At 41.9% G+C, this 16,213-nt stretch overlaps 2 protein-coding genes across 15 annotated transcripts in view; one reads left to right on the top strand and one right to left on the bottom strand.

Annotated features, from left to right (window-relative positions):
- PVALB (parvalbumin) overlaps positions 1 to 7,593 on the bottom strand; it is a 13,453-nt gene extending 5,860 nt beyond the window's left edge. The window contains exons 1-4 of one of the 4 annotated variants that reach the window (XM_027879541.1): positions 7,507 to 7,593; positions 3,823 to 3,890; positions 1,720 to 1,852; positions 1,062 to 1,171 (exon numbers count right to left, since the gene is read on the bottom strand). In XM_027879541.1, the coding sequence (XP_027735342.1) occupies positions 1,062 to 1,171; positions 1,720 to 1,852; positions 3,823 to 3,883 (304 nt within the window). In that variant the 5' untranslated portion in view covers positions 3,884 to 3,890; positions 7,507 to 7,593. Of the gene's footprint in view, positions 1 to 1,061; positions 1,172 to 1,719; positions 1,853 to 3,822; positions 3,891 to 4,196; positions 4,270 to 4,564; positions 4,584 to 7,506 lie in introns of those variants that run through there. The other 3 variants (XM_027879538.1, XM_027879539.1, XM_027879540.1) reach the window with 3 other exon arrangements.
- Positions 1 to 16,213, top strand: part of NCF4 (neutrophil cytosolic factor 4) — a 55,166-nt gene that overhangs the window by 15,404 nt on the left and 23,549 nt on the right. The window contains exon 1 of one of the 11 annotated variants that reach the window (XM_027879523.1): positions 13,835 to 13,913. The exons of the other annotated variants lie outside the window; for them this stretch is intronic. Within the exon in view, the coding sequence (XP_027735324.1) occupies positions 13,873 to 13,913 (41 nt within the window). The 5' untranslated portion in view covers positions 13,835 to 13,872. Of the gene's footprint in view, positions 1 to 13,834; positions 13,914 to 16,213 lie in introns of those variants that run through there. 11 annotated transcript variants of the gene reach the window in all.

Genomic DNA, 16,213 nt, shown 5'->3' with positions numbered 1-16,213 from the left:
TTTTTTTTTTTTTTTTTTTTTTTTTTTTTTTTTTTTTTTTTTTTTTTTTTTTTTTTTTTTTTTTTTTTTTTTTTTTTTTTTTTTTTTTTTTTTTTTTTTTTTTTTTTTTTTTTTTTTTTTTTTTTTTTTTTTTTTTTTTTTTTTTTTTTTTTTTTTTTTTTTTTTTTTTTTTTTTTTTTTTTTTTTTTTAGATTTCAACTTCTGATATGGCTTATTGATATGACAGAAACTTAGCAACTGCCTGCTCTCTAGATGACTTTGTACTCTGGCCCCAAACTTCTGCTACTGTCTCCTGCAATGAGGGAAGTTTTAGTTTAGAATTGCATCTGTTCGTGTCTCTTCCGATGTGTGTCACTCACTCTCACCTCCCAGAAAGAGGAAAATGGAGAAGTTTTTTATGAGGGCTAAACTGATTCATCCCAAGGGGGAATAGTAAACAGGAGTAGTTTTTTACTGTGAGAGGAAAATTTTTTCTTTTCTTGTATTTCTTATATTCAGTAAAAGGGAGTGACAAGCTTTCTTAGCTGTGAAGCCCCATGTAAACACTATCATAAGCTGGATAGACTGTTATTGTATAGAAATTCTGTAGCAAAATGGGTGTACTTTGAATTTTAAGAGCATTGCTTTGCTAAGTCATGCATTGCTTTCCTGCTCACTAATCAAGCAGAAATGCTGATACTCAGCCTTTTTTCTTTTCAAGTTTTATAGGCGAGCCTGGACCTTTGCAATTGAAGTGTCCTGATCCTCACTTCACTGATAACAGACAAATTAAACTGATCGAACTATAATTTGGGGGGTACTTAGTCCTGAGCTGTAGTGTGCCTGAACCACAGCCCGCGTTCTGTGAATTCTTGCCCCCTCTAGTGTCAGAACTCGGCTCCTTTTCCCTAAAAACCTCCAAGCAAGGCATGGCGAATGTAGCAGGACTTGGCATTTCATTAAACTCAAACTGTGCCCTTCAGAAGGTCACAGCCCCCAATGATTCTTAGGTTTTCTCAGTTCTAATGTGTAAGAGTAATAGTGGAACATTACTGTCAAAGTTTACTCCTCTAATCACATACCATCAGCGCCAATTTTACCATCACCGTCCTTGTCTCCAGCAGCCAGAAGAGCCTTCGTTTCTTTGTCTGATAGGTCTCTTCCTTCTGGGGTAAAGCCCTTCAGTACAAACCTGAAGAAGAGGCAAGGAAAAAAAAAAGTTGGGTTGTTTTTTTTCGCCCAGAGCAATTACACTGCATCTTTATATTTTACCACTGATTTGATATGCAAGTTGGAATCCAGGTTTGTGTCTTCTACTGGCTGACCTTCTTTAGCATTCAAGAGAAGCACTTTAGTCTGAAACTGCATTTGGCTGAAGAACTATCTGTAAGGTATTGACCATTCATGTGTTTCAGGGATCCTGCAATCGAAGTTACAACTGGGTATCTCCAACACACTTTAGATCATATGCTTAGCAAACAACTCACATTGCACACAAATACTAGTCAAGAGCTTGAACTGTTTGTTATTGCCTAGATTTTGTTAAAAACAAACAAAGTAAAACACACACCCCCCAAAAAACCACAAAAAACCCCAAATCAAACAACCCCCCCAACAACAAAACCACAAACAAACAAAACAAAAAAACAACAACAACCAAAAAACCACCACCAAAAATCAATCACAGAGAATTAGATTCTTAAGGTGGGGTTATCAGAGAAAGGATGTATATTTACTTACTTCAGTTCTTCCTCTTCAATGAAGCCGCTCCGATCTTTATCAAGAATATGGAAAACCTTCTTCACATCTTCTGGGCTCTTCTTTTTCAATCCTACCATCTCGAAAAACTTCTTGTAATTAAAAGATTCAGCCGCTATAAGAGATGAAAACCAGAGGAATGCTTAGAAAAATCATTGAAACATACACCAACACACACCCGTGGTTTTCTTCCATGATGCTGTTTGTCCTGTCCTGGGAGGGACAGTCGAGCCCAACTGTGGTAGGAGCTGTATGTGACACTGTGCGCAGTGTAATCGTCCATGCTTCACAGGTGCTAATGGAAATAAACACAGTGGGAGAGGGGCAATGCAATGTCTTCATTGTGCAAATAAAGAGCTGAGCTACAGGGGTATGAGACTGGCTCAAGGTCACACAAGAAGTCTGTGATAGAGTTGGGAGCTCAGTTCTAACCTCCTTAGTCTCATTTCAGCGCCTTAAACATTTTTTAATTATTTTATTCTTGCTAAGTTTTACATCAGAACAGACATCTGAGGGCAGAACTGACTATTACATAGCTGTCACTTTTTGACACTTCCACCCTTGGGGAAAAAAAAAAACTAACCCCAAAAAAGCTCTTGCTCAACTATGTAGCCTAGCATTGCGAGAAGTGTCTCAGAGCAGCTCTGTTTCGCTTTTTTCCTGGAGACTTACTAGAAATCAGTGTTGCACATCGACCGCCAAAGGTATGTTCAGTCGTGGTGTGTGAGCTCAGACCCTGCAAGGGAGTGCTGTACGGCGCGCTGCCTGCAGGACCTTGTGAGGAACGGTCTCCGGGGAGGCAAAAAACCCAAACAACCCGGAGCCCTTGAAATCGGAGCCGAGATAAATGAGTTTACCTGCTCCACCTCTCCTGTCCTTTAACCGCACCCGCTTTTGTCCCACCCAGGTAGCGTAATGACTGTGATGTGGATTAGAAATCCGATACAGTGACCTCCAAAACCTGCGGTGGACTTTTTTTTTTTTTTTTCCCTTCCCCATCCATTCTTATTCCCGCCGCATTAAATTTTCCTATTACGTAAAATTAAGGAGGCTCAGTCTTTCGTGATCTGCCTGACTGAGATCTGTCATTACTTGGTGCTAATTGCAGCTGCTCTGGGACTTGGAGATGGCCATAGGACAATGGAAGCTAATGAGTAAAACAGCTGCTCAATTGAGCAAGGCAGTTTGTGAGTCCCTCTGACTCTCCGGCTGCTGAGATGAGTCGGGCTCAGCGGGTTTTGCGCTTCTGTCTATTCGGGAAGGTCACTGCACAGACCAGGACAGACAGAGGCGTCTCTCCGGGTTGGTGCGGTCAGCCAGGTAGTTTTGGGGGGAGGGGGTGGAGAACGTGCATCCGGGAGCACGATTTCTGGCGTTTCTCTGAGAGCAACCTTAACTACCTGAATCTCTGTAAGCACAGAGAAGAGGGTTTGCTGTTAGTTTTAGGGGTCGCGATGTATGAGATGAATAAGGAATATCTGAAACCCGGAGGAGTCTGAGAGGAAAGTGTTGAACGCTGCAGCTATTCGCCCTGCAGAGGTCTTCTGCAGTCGAGCAGTGCACCCGCTTGCTCTACTGTTGCCTTCTGTTCCATTCCGAAAAGCTAAGTCCACCCGGGGATTCCGCATAGGAAGTACAAGAGCGGTTTCTTATCTCCTTGAAATGGGAAACAGAGTTCCCTAATAGCCGAAACTGAATTTCAGCAGTGAGTGGGAAGCTGCCGATATCCACTGCTGACTTCCCATCCCACATCAAGATATAATGCAGCGTGGTTTGCCGAGGGTTTTGTTCCCTTTGAAAGTATCCTCTCGGTAGAAGCAAAGTCTTTCTGCAGTTACTGCTTGCTTTCCTTTAAAATAAATATTTCACCTCGGTAACGTGCAGGACAACTTTGCTGAGAATGCAGCCTTGTACTTCATAAACCTGTCAGAGGCATTCACTGCACTTCTGAAAACACATCCTCATTTGAAATTTTGTCTAGCCGGTTCCTCTAATCTTCCCATAGCTTAAATAAATGCACTGCTATCCTAAGCTGAAGAGATGAAAGAGAGAAAAGAGAGAAGAAAAAAAGAAAAAAGTACTCACCTGAAAAGGCTCCCACAGCCTTCTTGATATCCTCAGCGCTGAGCACGTCAGTCATAGCCATCCTGCAACTGTTTGAACAGGGAAGCAAGTGCGAAAAGATTAAAAAGTGCTTTTCTCATCATTTCTGCTCATATGACCAAAGCTGCAGTGCTGTGTGGGGATGGCACACCGGGAAAGGCTGGACTTGTGCCAGCTCTATAGCTCTGCGTGGATAAGTGCCGTGGGCTGTCGCTCTCCAGTTTGCAGAGCACCAGGTAGTCCACAGACGCGAGGGTTCAGCTAAAGAGAGGGCACGGGGATACCTCTGAGGGGACGGGGGTGGGGGAGGACGCGAGTGGGGGTCGCTCCCTGGGAGGCTGGAGCCTAAGCCTTACTGGAGCAGTGCCAGAGTCTGCTGAGATACCGGCTGGAGAAAGAGTTTTGCCAAGGTCAAGTCCTCGGGTGCGGTGGACAAACTAGTGGTGCAAAGCAGAGCCTTTTTCTTTAGTAAGTCAGGACGAGCTTTACCCGTTATATTCGGTGATGAGTAAGGAACTGCAGCATATGCCAAGCTTCAAGCTGCTCTTCAGGTCGAGAAACAAATTTAATGTAGCTTTTGAACATTTGCCTTATCGTTCAAACACTTTAAACATCTCCCCTTCTCCCTTCCCCTTCCCCTTCACATACATATTCCTTTTAGACCTCGTTTCTTTCAGGCCAGTCCATATTAAGCATCATCCTCGCTGAATTAATTATCACATGCCTGCGAATCCTACAGATCCCGTTTGTAATGCACAATATGCTGCAGAATCTTCCGTGATATATGGCGAAACGAGATGCAAGGTGACAGCATGCTCGTACGGAACTCCTGTGAGATAGTGGGCTTCTCAGGTGGGATCAGGCACTCCCCGGCAGCGTCAAAAAAAAAAAAAAAAAAAAAAAAAAAGGATTTGTAATGTGTTTTCTAGGTTTGTTTCTTATTCTCCAAGAATCTGTGCCCATTTTTCACATGAAATATGGCAAGTTGTCCAACTTGCTCCCAGAGTTTGGGCAGGAGCCATTAGGCTGAGATAGCCAAGGTTCGGGCCCAGTAGTAGGGCAGATCTCGGCGGGAGTATTGGCATCGCTGCTCCAGGAGAGACGGGGGAGGACAGAGCGGTGGCAGCGAGATCCCTGGGCGCGATCGACGGGTACGGCCCGGTCCTGCTGCCACGATCACACCTTTCCTCTGAATGGGGCCGCTGGAGAGCGGCCTCGAAAAGGGGATGGCTGGTGCAGAACCTCGGGTCGCGCTGCAGGAATTGCTTGGTGCTTTTAAAAGTAAGAGCCCCGTCCTTTTTTTCCGCGGCCCAGGTTCAGCTATAATGGGTGAGTCATTACCATGCCACTGAGCGCAGAAGGACGGAGGAGGAGGTGACATTGGGGTCTCCCCCCCCTCCCCCCCCCCCCCTTTTCTTTTTATACAGCGTCTCTTCGTTGTGGGAGGGACTGTCGGTGTTCTCTCGTTGGAAGTCCCCCCTCTCCCCTCTTTCCGTGTATTTCCTGAGGTACGAGGGATGCTTAGTTTTCTTCAAGGACAAACAAGGAGACGGAAGGGGGAGCCGAGTCCCTCTCCCTAGGCTGAACGCATCCTTCCTTGATCTACAGGGAAAGAGGAGCTGAGCGCTGGGACGCTGAACCGAGATAAACCTCAGCCCCACAGGAGAGCTCTGCGCACCTTCCCACATGGGTCAGCAGCCCCCTTTGTTTCGGATGTGGGAGGCGGTAGGGTGCAGTAAAGACAGTATTCAGGGTACTCGGGTCTCTTGCTTTAGCGGAGTTCAGCTTGGAGAGCTAGGTTGGAAACGCCTCGTTGTATCACAGGTTTAAAACCTTGCCGTTAGTCCATTTAACGCATAGTGTAAGTGTAGACCAATCAATACACAACTATTTGCCAGAGATCAATGTCGAGATCTGATGTCATTGACGTCCCTTTACTTCTCCTTAACTGAGGGAAGAGAGAATTCCTTCTTGCTCCCAGTGAAGGCGCCGCCGGCCCGATACTACATCGCCCTCTTTTGTTGTGTACAGCATCGGTGCGGTGTGAAGAGGAGCTGGGCCTCAGTCTCCGCAGGTTTTTCTCCTTTCTTATGAACCTTCTGCAAACCCATTGTTGAGGTATTCTCGTTCTTGGAGCCACAGAGCCTCCTTTTAGGTCGCTACTAACAGGAACGCATCTGACCTCCCGCCAGTGAAGATGCTGTCGTTGCGGGTGACTCGTGTTTCGGTGCTAACCCCTCTCTGCTGACAAGGCAGAGCAAATTTGGAAGGCTGCCCTGGGGGTAACTCAAGCAGGTAGCTGGCAGAGGCGATGCGGAGCGCTGCCTGCTGTGCTGTCAGACGCCTATCAGGTTAACTAGCCTCATGCCAAGCAAACCGGCCAGAGGCTCATTCCGTGTCTGTGTCCTGGGGATGGGAGCCTGGCGGCTCCCTCTGCATCCCTAACGATGCGCGAACTGCCCAGATTTCCCTCCGTCATCGGATCTGTGAGGGCTCTACGGTCTAATCATGCTGTGGAGGCGAAAAGTGAGAGGTGTCAGAAAAATGAGGCTTCAGATCAGGTGGAGCCATCTACAGAGTGTAAATAACATTTCCCCCAGCTCCCCGTGCCCTGCTCAGAAGCCGTGTACCCTCCATGGCCAGAAAAGTGAAAGCAGCGACACACGGGTTTGCAAAGCGGACAGGTGGGGATCTGAGATGGGAGAGCGGCTGAGGCCCGTCTCTAACCTCAGCACTGCCCCTGTTTAAGTACAACTAGCAAACTTCCAGAAGCTTTTAACCACCAAGCTGTAGTCAAAACTGTTATTCTAATAAAACAGGCGTTTCACGAATTGGCAGTTTCACACTCGACCCTTCACCTTTTTCTCATCATCCTTGCGAGATGAATGACGCGTTTGTCTTTACCTCTGAGATTTTGCCAGTTTTCCTGCCCGAACTATTTGCAAAATCCACACCGTGAATTTCCAAGTTGTCTGCCCAGAAGCTTTCATGTAGATCAACTCCCCCTTCCACCAGCGCCAGAATGATGATATTCTTACTAAGTAAAAGACCAAATAAATTAAGTAGAAATCGGCCCGCGCTTGCCAAAGGCAAACAATTCACGGAAAGTTTCCTGAACATCAAGAAGCCCGCACGCCAAAGACTGAGGCTGAAAGACGGTGGTGCTTTACAAAAAGAGTGAAATATTTCCTTTAGCTTCCTAACCACCACACCAAGCAATTTCATCCCATCGCTTAGGATCGTCTATGCAGAAGGAGAGATGCCATTTCTCGACGTGTTTTGGATATTAGGGTTTTTTGTCTTCGGTTCACGGCTGGACATTTCAGCAAATTCTGTTCGCCGAGCCCTTGCTTGCTTTCTCGTTCACTTCCTTTTGTTATTTTTACTTTCTCCCCTCCTTTTCTCCTCAGTGCCCCCTCAGTGTGTTCACTTATTTACTCCTTTTTAATGGTCTCCTTTGGAGTCTCCTCTGCGGGAAGCCATTCCTCAGTGTTTGGGAGATTTGCATCTCTTTGTTTTTGGGCTTTTGTTTGTGGAAAGGGGGATGGGGTCGGAGAGATGGAAGATATCCTAATCTGCTTTCCCTCGGGCGAAGATCCTGCTTCTTGTCAGGAGCTGGCGAATCCACGTTTGCTGTGGAAGTTTGAGCATTTTCTTGCTACTTACCTCTTGGATCTCTCCTAAGCACGCTTGAAAATGTTGTGAAATAGGGAGGTGGTCAAAATGAGGTGGAACTCGGGGTAGGAACCCCACTTATATAATCTCTCTCACTCTTTCTATTTTCGGCAGGTGATACCCACTCCTCAGTGGTATCAGATATTCAGGGGGTTTGTTGGCGGTGTCACATTTATCTTTCCCTTAACTAATCGAAGAACACTATTAATAATCCTTGGCTCTTACCTTCCCCTGGCTGTGAAAACCCATTACCTTGGCAAACTGATGGTCCGCTTGAAACTTTAGTGTTAAGGGGAGAGGCAAGCGGTATAAATGAGCTATTTCAGGGCAAATAGGCAAATAACAATAAAAATGCCATTGAGAACTATTTGCCATTCTGTAATCCATCTGGGAACACATTTCCTGATATTTCATGTATTTCTAGCAAGGGAAAACATTTTATAAAGGACCATGAATCATACATCAGATCAAAGTGGCATCGGGGAGATCACAATGAATCAGGAGGTTCAGTTCGAGGGATGGGACTCTGCTCGCCAACGAAGGGAATAGGAAGCTGTAACCCCCTGATTCAGTGAGGGAAACAAATACACTTTCGGGAGTTTGTCCTTTTCTCTCTTTAGCCCTGACAGATACTATTTGAAACAAAATAGAACAGCTCTAAATTGCCTGCAGCACCTGAAGCTGCAACATTCAGCTTTACCGCTTGGCCTTGAAGGAAGGCAGATATATTTTTTTTTTTCCCTGCAGGCAACAGCAAACTCAATTGTGTAATTCTGATTGCTCATACTTAAAGGGGCATCCAAAATCTGCATTCAGGGCCCCATTGGGCAAGGTGCTATAGAAGTCTAAAAAATTTACAACCTGAGCTTTCTTAGGAGAGACAAGACATTGTAAATGAAGAGATACAATATATACAGTCAGAGATACAATATATACAGTCATAGTACATTGACTGTAACCTTTTCAGCATATAAATTCTCTTTATGCTGAGTTGCTCATTCCAGGGAAAGACACCTTTGAAGCCACTTCTATTTTTTACTCTGTCAAGCAATAATAACAAAAATAAAAATGCCATTGAAACATATTTGCTATTCTGTAATCCATCTGGGGACACTTTTCCTGATGTATAATGTTTTTCTGGCAAAGGAAAACGTTTTATAAAGGACTATGCATCACATTTACCTGGAGTATATTTGTGAATTAAAAAAAGAAGATATTTTCTGTTTCAATAATCAAACCCAACATTGCTTAGGTTAAAAAGCAACTAAGATTGTTGTGTTACGGTGGAAATTATCTTTGGGGAAAGACAGGTTCTGCAAAAGTGAGATTTGATTTTTTCTGGCTTTATTAATTGATCCTAGAAGTGAGGAAGGATAAATGAGATATGTATGGGATAGGATATTTAAAAATATTTAAAAATATTTCTCTACTGCCAGTATAATTTTGATGCCGAGTTCTGTGATAAATTGGAAGTACTCCAGCAGCTTTAGATAATTTCTAAAGAGGTAGCTTTATTGAATCAAACATGACAAAGGTTAATTCAATAATTGTGGTGTTCTCTCTCTTTTTTGTTTTTTATTACACTTCCTGTAGTGGTTTCTGAATTTTCAGTGTGCTTCAGTAGTAGAGGAAATAATATTACTTTTCAGGAGCCTCCTTTATTTCTCACAAATACTGTGTCCATGCCCTAGCTCACAGCAGGTGATAATTACAGTGTGATATAGCTGCCTCATGTGGGTCCAGATGTTTCAGCCAACTGGTGTGTCACCTTTGGAAGAGTGTAATCATTGTATGCTGTTTGCTAAATTCAGTGATGTGGGGTTTGCCTTAAACTTTCACATATTATAAATCTTTGATGTAGTACCAAGATTAGACTCTGGTTTAGAGGTACCAGTATGTCATGGTTGTTAGCTGGATGCCTCATTTCCATTTGGTAGCTGGCAGAACAACTTTTTTCTTTTACCTTCTTTTGGCAGCTTAGAGAGGATAAGGATTGTAGGACTGTCTTTTTGGCTAATGGAGTGTGACTTCCATTTCTGTCTGCTCCACTGGAATGAGTGCATTTGTGCACTGGAGAAAGAAGAGCAAGTGCAGGGCTAGTCATTGTGATTCCTCTGTGTAATTCAGCCATGTGAAAGCAATCCTGATTAGTGAAAATCCTTTCTTATCCTTTCAGTTAGTTCTTACTAAAGCTTATTTACAAAGGGAGAAGCAGATTTATGACCACACTGACCATATAGTGAGGTCTTTGTTACATGTCAAGTATTTAATTAAAAGGCATTTAGTTGATTTTTTTTTTTTTAATACGAAGTCTAAAATCAAAATCTGACACTTCTAGATTGTTTGTAAAAATCTGCCTTAAGTTGAAAGACGTAGAGAGTTTTGGCAACAGGCTCACTGAGAGTTCACCTGTGTGAAATGATAGAATTTAGGGAGGAAGCTTGTATTACACCCCTCCTTAGTCTTGGTAATGGGGTTACATTTTTTCTATCATCTCAATTATGTTCATTCAGGAAAAGATAAGGACTGGGTTTCCCCTTTAGGATATATATATATATATATATATATACAATGCAGAGTTGGGTATGCTCATCCATTATAATTTTTTTTCTCTTTCCCACCACACATAAACAACTGTAATCTGAATAATAATAAGGTGGTCCAGGTCTCTATCAACCAATGCACCCAGTATTCTGCATGGTATCATCACAGCATTAGCATAGCACCTTGGAAAGGAAGCTTGTCCTCTTGCTATCTCCCATGTGTACTACTTGTGTTGTAAAAAGCAACTTCAGTCTTCGGGGTTACCAGCCAGCCATCTTTCACTCACCATTTCTTTTCCTTATTTGTTAAAGAAATAATAGAATCATAGAATGATTAAGGTTGGAAAAGACCTCGAAGACTATAAAATTCAACCTTTGACTGAAGACCACCAGCACTAAGTGCCAAATCCAGTCATTTCTTGAACACTTCCTGGGATGATTACTCTGCCACTTCCCTGGGCAGCATGTTTCAATGCTTAACCACCCTTTCAGGGAAGAAATTCTTCCCAGTGTCCAAACTGAATGTCCCCTGGTTCAGTTTGAGGCTATTTCCTCTTGTCCTGTCACTGGTTACCTGGGAGAAGATGCTGACACCTACGTGGCTACAACCTCCTTTCAGGTAGCTGTAGAGAGTGATAAGGTAGGTCACTGTGAGCCTTCTCTTCTGCAGGCTAAACAACCCCAGCTCATTCAGCCTCTCCTCAGGACTTGTGCTCCAGACCCTTCACCAGCTCTGTTGCCCTTCCCTGGACATGGTCCAGTGCCTCAATATCCTTCTTGTAATCAGGGACCAAAAACTGGACACAGGATTCAGGGTGCAACCACGTCTGTGTTGAGTACAAGGGGACAGTCACTGTCCTAGTCCTGCTGACCTCACTATTTTTGGCACAAGCCAGGATGCCATTGGCCTTCTTGGCCACTTGGGCACACTGCTGGCTCAAAGTCATATGCTTTTTTTTTTTTTTTATTTGAAAGCGTATTCTAAAATTTTAGAGGCTTTGTTGATAAGAGGGTTTATTGATAAGAGATGTTTCTTGGTTTCCAGCTAAATTTTCTCGTATATATTTTTATTGCATCAGTAGCTCATAGAAGTGTCTGGATCAGCCTTCTTTTTCTCTGTTCTCTAGGTTCTCATGCCTTTCATTTGATCTTACAAACAGTTATAATATCCTTCAGTCCTTGGGTAAGCTAAGCTATACAAAATTATTTATGTTACACCTTTTCTCATGAATTAGCCTCTCTAGACCTGTAATAATAATAATTTTTTTTTTTTGTATTCCCCTTGTTTTGTTGGCATCTTCTTGGTACTGTGGTGCCCAGCATAATATGGAGTTCCTTTGCTGTCTGAGCTTGTAGAGTGTTCTAAAGTGCCTGTTATAGTCTCCAACCTGTTATACAAGAATGATAAATCGGGCAAATTTGCTGCAGTCCAACATGTATATACTATGTATATTGGTGGATACTAACTCACACACAGTACATTTAGATTTGGAAAGAATTCACGCAAAAATTTAAAATATTAAAAAAAATATATTTTGCATGCCTGCAGTATATTCTGTTTAAAAAGTTTTTGAAGCATTTTATAGCCAATACACGTTATATAGGAATTTCTTTATTTCCCCCAAGACATAATTGGGAAGATGAAATGTTGATACCCACATCAGAAGTTTCCCAGAATTTTAGGACAAACCTCTCATGATAAAAGAACCACTAAACTTTTCAGGTTTCTGAGGCTTTTTCAAAAGATACATTTACTTACTAAAGAATGTAGAATCTACTACATTTAGTCTGCCAAGGATTTTGTGATGACGAGTACTTTTATGTGTTGGAGAGGAGAATGGGTAAATTCATGGAAGAGAGATTCACTGAAGGTTACTGAACTCCTACAGGCCACATCCAGCCTGTGAAGCTCCTGAGTTAAAGTAGTTGAGATTTGGGATAGTATTAGGTGACAGCATCATAATGTAATTGCCTTGTGCTTATGTTCCTTCAAAGGCTTTTTTTTGTGTCCACTGTTGGGGACAGGATGCTGGGTTAGAAAACTGGAAGGAATTTATTTGGATCCACAGTGGTAGTTCTTATTTTCCTCGGTGTAGTTTATAATACCACACAAATGTGAAAAGTGGAAGGATCAGGCAGCCAGAATGTATATGAAAAGTAAGTCAACTGAAAGAATGACTTACAATAGCCACAAAAAACCCCCAATCTTCTTTTTCCCCTAATGTAAACCAGAAATGGTCACTCTACATATACTCTGACTCTTTGCTTATATGCTTTTGAGTTCCTATATGCACTCTTTAGGCTCCATATGAGCATATTTGTTCAGGTGTATATGTATTTTATACTACTACTCTGTGACTGAAAATATCCATTATTTTACTAATCATCATTTCCTCCTGCAATGGCCTGTTCTTTGGTTTGCCTTGGAGAAGTCTGTATTCCTAGGATCGAAGCTTAGTGGTTCCAGTTTTGCGGATTTTTCCATTCCTCTGATAATTGTCTCAAAAGCTGAAAATAGCAAATGGCTGCAAGTGATACCCCAGAGGTGAGAAACAGGTCTCTAATAGTCCATGCCACCAAGGGGCTTTGGGGACTCTCCAGCTTGTACTGCAAATGGTGTGGAAAAGAAAGTGAAATGTCTCACCCGAAGGAGATAATACAAATGAAAAACAGAGATAGGTGTAAACCCTCGGGGAGAGTTAGGCTCAAATTACCCAACAAGAAAAAAAGCTAGTGCTGAAAGAGTAGGTCTGTGTATCATAACACCTCCTAGCAAATCTCAAATGGTATTTACAGCAGGAAAAAAAGCTGTTAGTCCCAGTGGGAAACCTTGACCCCAAGGTTAAGAGAATGGAAACAGTTGGTTTTCTTTGCAACAGACACTTGTGGGTATCAGACATTTGTCATAATTGACACTCCTGTGGTGTTCACACTGGGATGGATAAGCCCATGCAATTATTACCACAGGGGTTATATTCCAGAAAAACTATCACAGCAGAGCCATGGCTTCATTACTTATTCCTATTTATACTAGGCTGCTGGTAGGAGAACAGTCAAAGTATTTAGATCAGGGTAAACAGCTTTTGGGGAAATTGGACTGTAGTTTTAGAAGTTGGAATCCTTTGATAACTCAAATGTTGATAGTTATTCTTTAATTAATCTGTTGGGGGTTTTTTTCTTTTTTTTTTTTTTTCCCTTATGCTTTTAGAATTCATTTCCGAGCTGTTAGTGCACAGTGAGATGGATTTAAAAGTTAGAGGTTTGTCAGGGAGTCATATCTTTCTGGGTTAACAGCAAGTGGGAAGAATTTTATAGCAGTGATGCTCAAATGGCAAGTCTGGGGTTTTCCTGCCAACCTCCCAAGTGGAAATTGCTAGCTAAGGAAGTCTATAACTATTAGCAGTACAGGAGCACTGTTGTGTCAGCTGTTTATTTATTGCCAATATTTCATTAGAAAACAATTCTTCCATTTGCATAATTGGTAAATGAGATATCTTCTCAAGTTTAATTAATGATTTGAATCCAGCCAAGGAGAATAACAGTAAATAAATCTTTAGTCTCTTTAAGTCATCCTGATGAAATGAGTTGAACAGCATCAGTCCAGTTGTTAATAAGCAGATACACACAAAACAAACTTATGTGTGCTAAAAACATATATCCATGTAGTTCATGGCCTAAATCAGACACAAACACTGAACTCTCCTGTGCTTTCTCTTCTTTGTCTCTTTAGGTTGCCTAAAAAGAAGACTTGAGGAAGGAAACCTCCACTCTTACTGCCTGTTCTAAACTTCTAAGAGAATGGACAGACATTCAAATGTTAGCTTGTCCAGCAGCATTCACCTGTGATTCCTTCAGGTAAATGGCAAATTGAAAAATTGAGTTTGTCTCTTGTAACATCCTTATCCTCTGAATTCATGAGAAAAAATTATTAAAGAAAGATTCACAGGCATATTCCTAAGGGAAATATGTTTTCTCTGCCATTTCCAGTGTATCACAACTTCTTCTTACAATTTCCTTTTAGATATTCTTTCTGATAATCATCTTACCACCTTGTTCATAATCTTGTATATTGTGATTTCTTTGTTTTCCTTGGAAAGTGAAAAAGTTAATTCCTATAATTTAAAAGATTATTTGCAAAAAAAAAAAAAAAATTATTGGACTAACACATTTTATAGAAACTGATGTTTATATTACATTTTTTATATTATGCACATCTGAATGGATCCTCATTATGGGCATGCTTTATTTTCTTGGATGTTTGTATTGTTTCTCCTTCCCCAAAAGGTTTACAGTGGCAATCTCTTGTAGAAATCACCTTACTGCAGGCCTTTTTGCATTCCCCTTTTCATAAGTTTGTATATATATTCCTTGTGTGGGTAAAAGAAGGGTTGTAATCCAGAAGTTGTAATCTAGAAGTGGAGCATCCACTCAGCATGTGGTACAGATGCATCAGCACTTTTAGCTCATGTTGTGGTATTCTGACAGTTATTTGTTAGAGGCAGTAGCCTCCCAGGGCCTTTGAGTTTTGATCTCAGTGGGACACAGAAGCTGCTGTCTTGAAGAAGAATGAAATATTTCAGAAAATTGAATATTATTATCTTGCTTGCGGATGAAGGAGAGACCTTCAAGACACAAATGATGTGTTGGTTGGCAGCATTTTGCCTCTTTGAAATGTATCATCTCTGTTATTTTTCTGCACTTCTGTTGACAATTCTACTCTTCAACTTGGGAAGGAAAAAACAAGTATTAGGGCATACTAAAAACCTTGTTGATCTCTGAGATAGTGCCCCTTTGTGTCTTCTGTTGCTATCGCCTGGCTGCCTAGGGACTTATTTTTCCAACACTTTCTCCTGTTAAAGGGCAGGCAACTGAAATGCCAACAAATCCACTGTTTACCTGAGACCACACAGTACAGTGGCACATCCTGTCCTGGGATGACATCTTCCAAAATGGACCATCCTTTTCTGTTTTGTTGCTCTAGATCTTGATGGTGAGAGGTATAGCTTGTGACAGCAGTTTGACTTGGGTGGAGCAAAGGGATCATCCCTTTCACGCAGAGGATCTGTTTGTTACTTGACCTCTTCTTTGCTACCAGGTTCACCCTGTTTACTGCATGGAATGTTTTCTCTTTTTGATTGGGCTTCTTTTACTCTTTCTTAACAGAGCTGGATTTGTTCCAGTTATTAACATTATTCATAAGCATGAAATATAAGCATATTGTAACAATACTTAAAGCTGTGATCACAGGAGGCAGGGAAAGGAGAGTGGCTCTGCCTTTTCCCAGGAGAGGGAAAGTTTGCTAATGCCCCGTGAGGGGATGACAGATGATTTCTCTCTCGGGTTATACATGCTCTAAATCCTCGCCACCATTTTTCTCCAGCAATGAGGAGACAGATGCTACTGTAACAGCACAGAACTTGTGCAAATCCCTTACAAGAACCTTTATTACTGCAATGAGTAAAAACAAGTGACTTGCTTAGCCTTTCATCCTATTTTTAGATAAGCTTACATTTCTGAAGGACACATTTGATCCCCTTATATGGTTTTGGCTAGTTTTCTGTTGATTTATTTTTCCCTTTTCTTATAGTGTGATATGGGAGGAGGAAGGTGGGAGAAAGTGTCTGCTTCTCTGAGCTGTTGTGTTGGTATTTGTTAACCTGACACTTTATGTGATGTGCCCAGTTCCCTTTCTAGCAGTTTCTGGTAGCCGTGGGAAAACAGACAGCAGAAATCACACTTTAGATACGCAGTTTCTCTCCTGAGGAAAAACAACTGATGGAAAGGATAGACAAATGATTTTGGAAACAAATCATTGATTTGGCCTCCGAGTAAATGCTATGAAGTCTCTGGAGAGGAAGTTTGTTTTTATTTCACCAGCTTAGTGTAACCTGGTTTGCAAGAATTGCCTTTATATCCAGGGAGCTGGAGTCTCAACTCAGTTGTCTTTTTAGGATCTGAACCATCTTCCACAGTTGTCATTGAGACTCTTGTGTTGTTTTTAATGAAGATTTCACCAGGCCCCTTTCTAGAGCTTTTCTCAGGAATTGCAACGCGATGGGGATCAATTAATAACACTGAATAATTACTTTGTAGAGAAAAGGCCAATTTGTTAGGAACTTCATTGACACCATAAATCTATGTGAGTGCTGATCTCT

This window comes from Empidonax traillii, unplaced genomic scaffold (assembly GCF_003031625.1).
Source record: "Empidonax traillii isolate 1590-97213 ecotype Southwest subspecies unplaced genomic scaffold, ASM303162v1 scaffold55:size2822071, whole genome shotgun sequence".
Lineage (NCBI taxonomy): Eukaryota > Metazoa > Chordata > Aves > Passeriformes > Tyrannidae > Empidonax > Empidonax traillii.
Note: the sequence above shows the minus strand (reverse complement) of the source record. Positions and strands in the feature narration are given on the sequence as shown.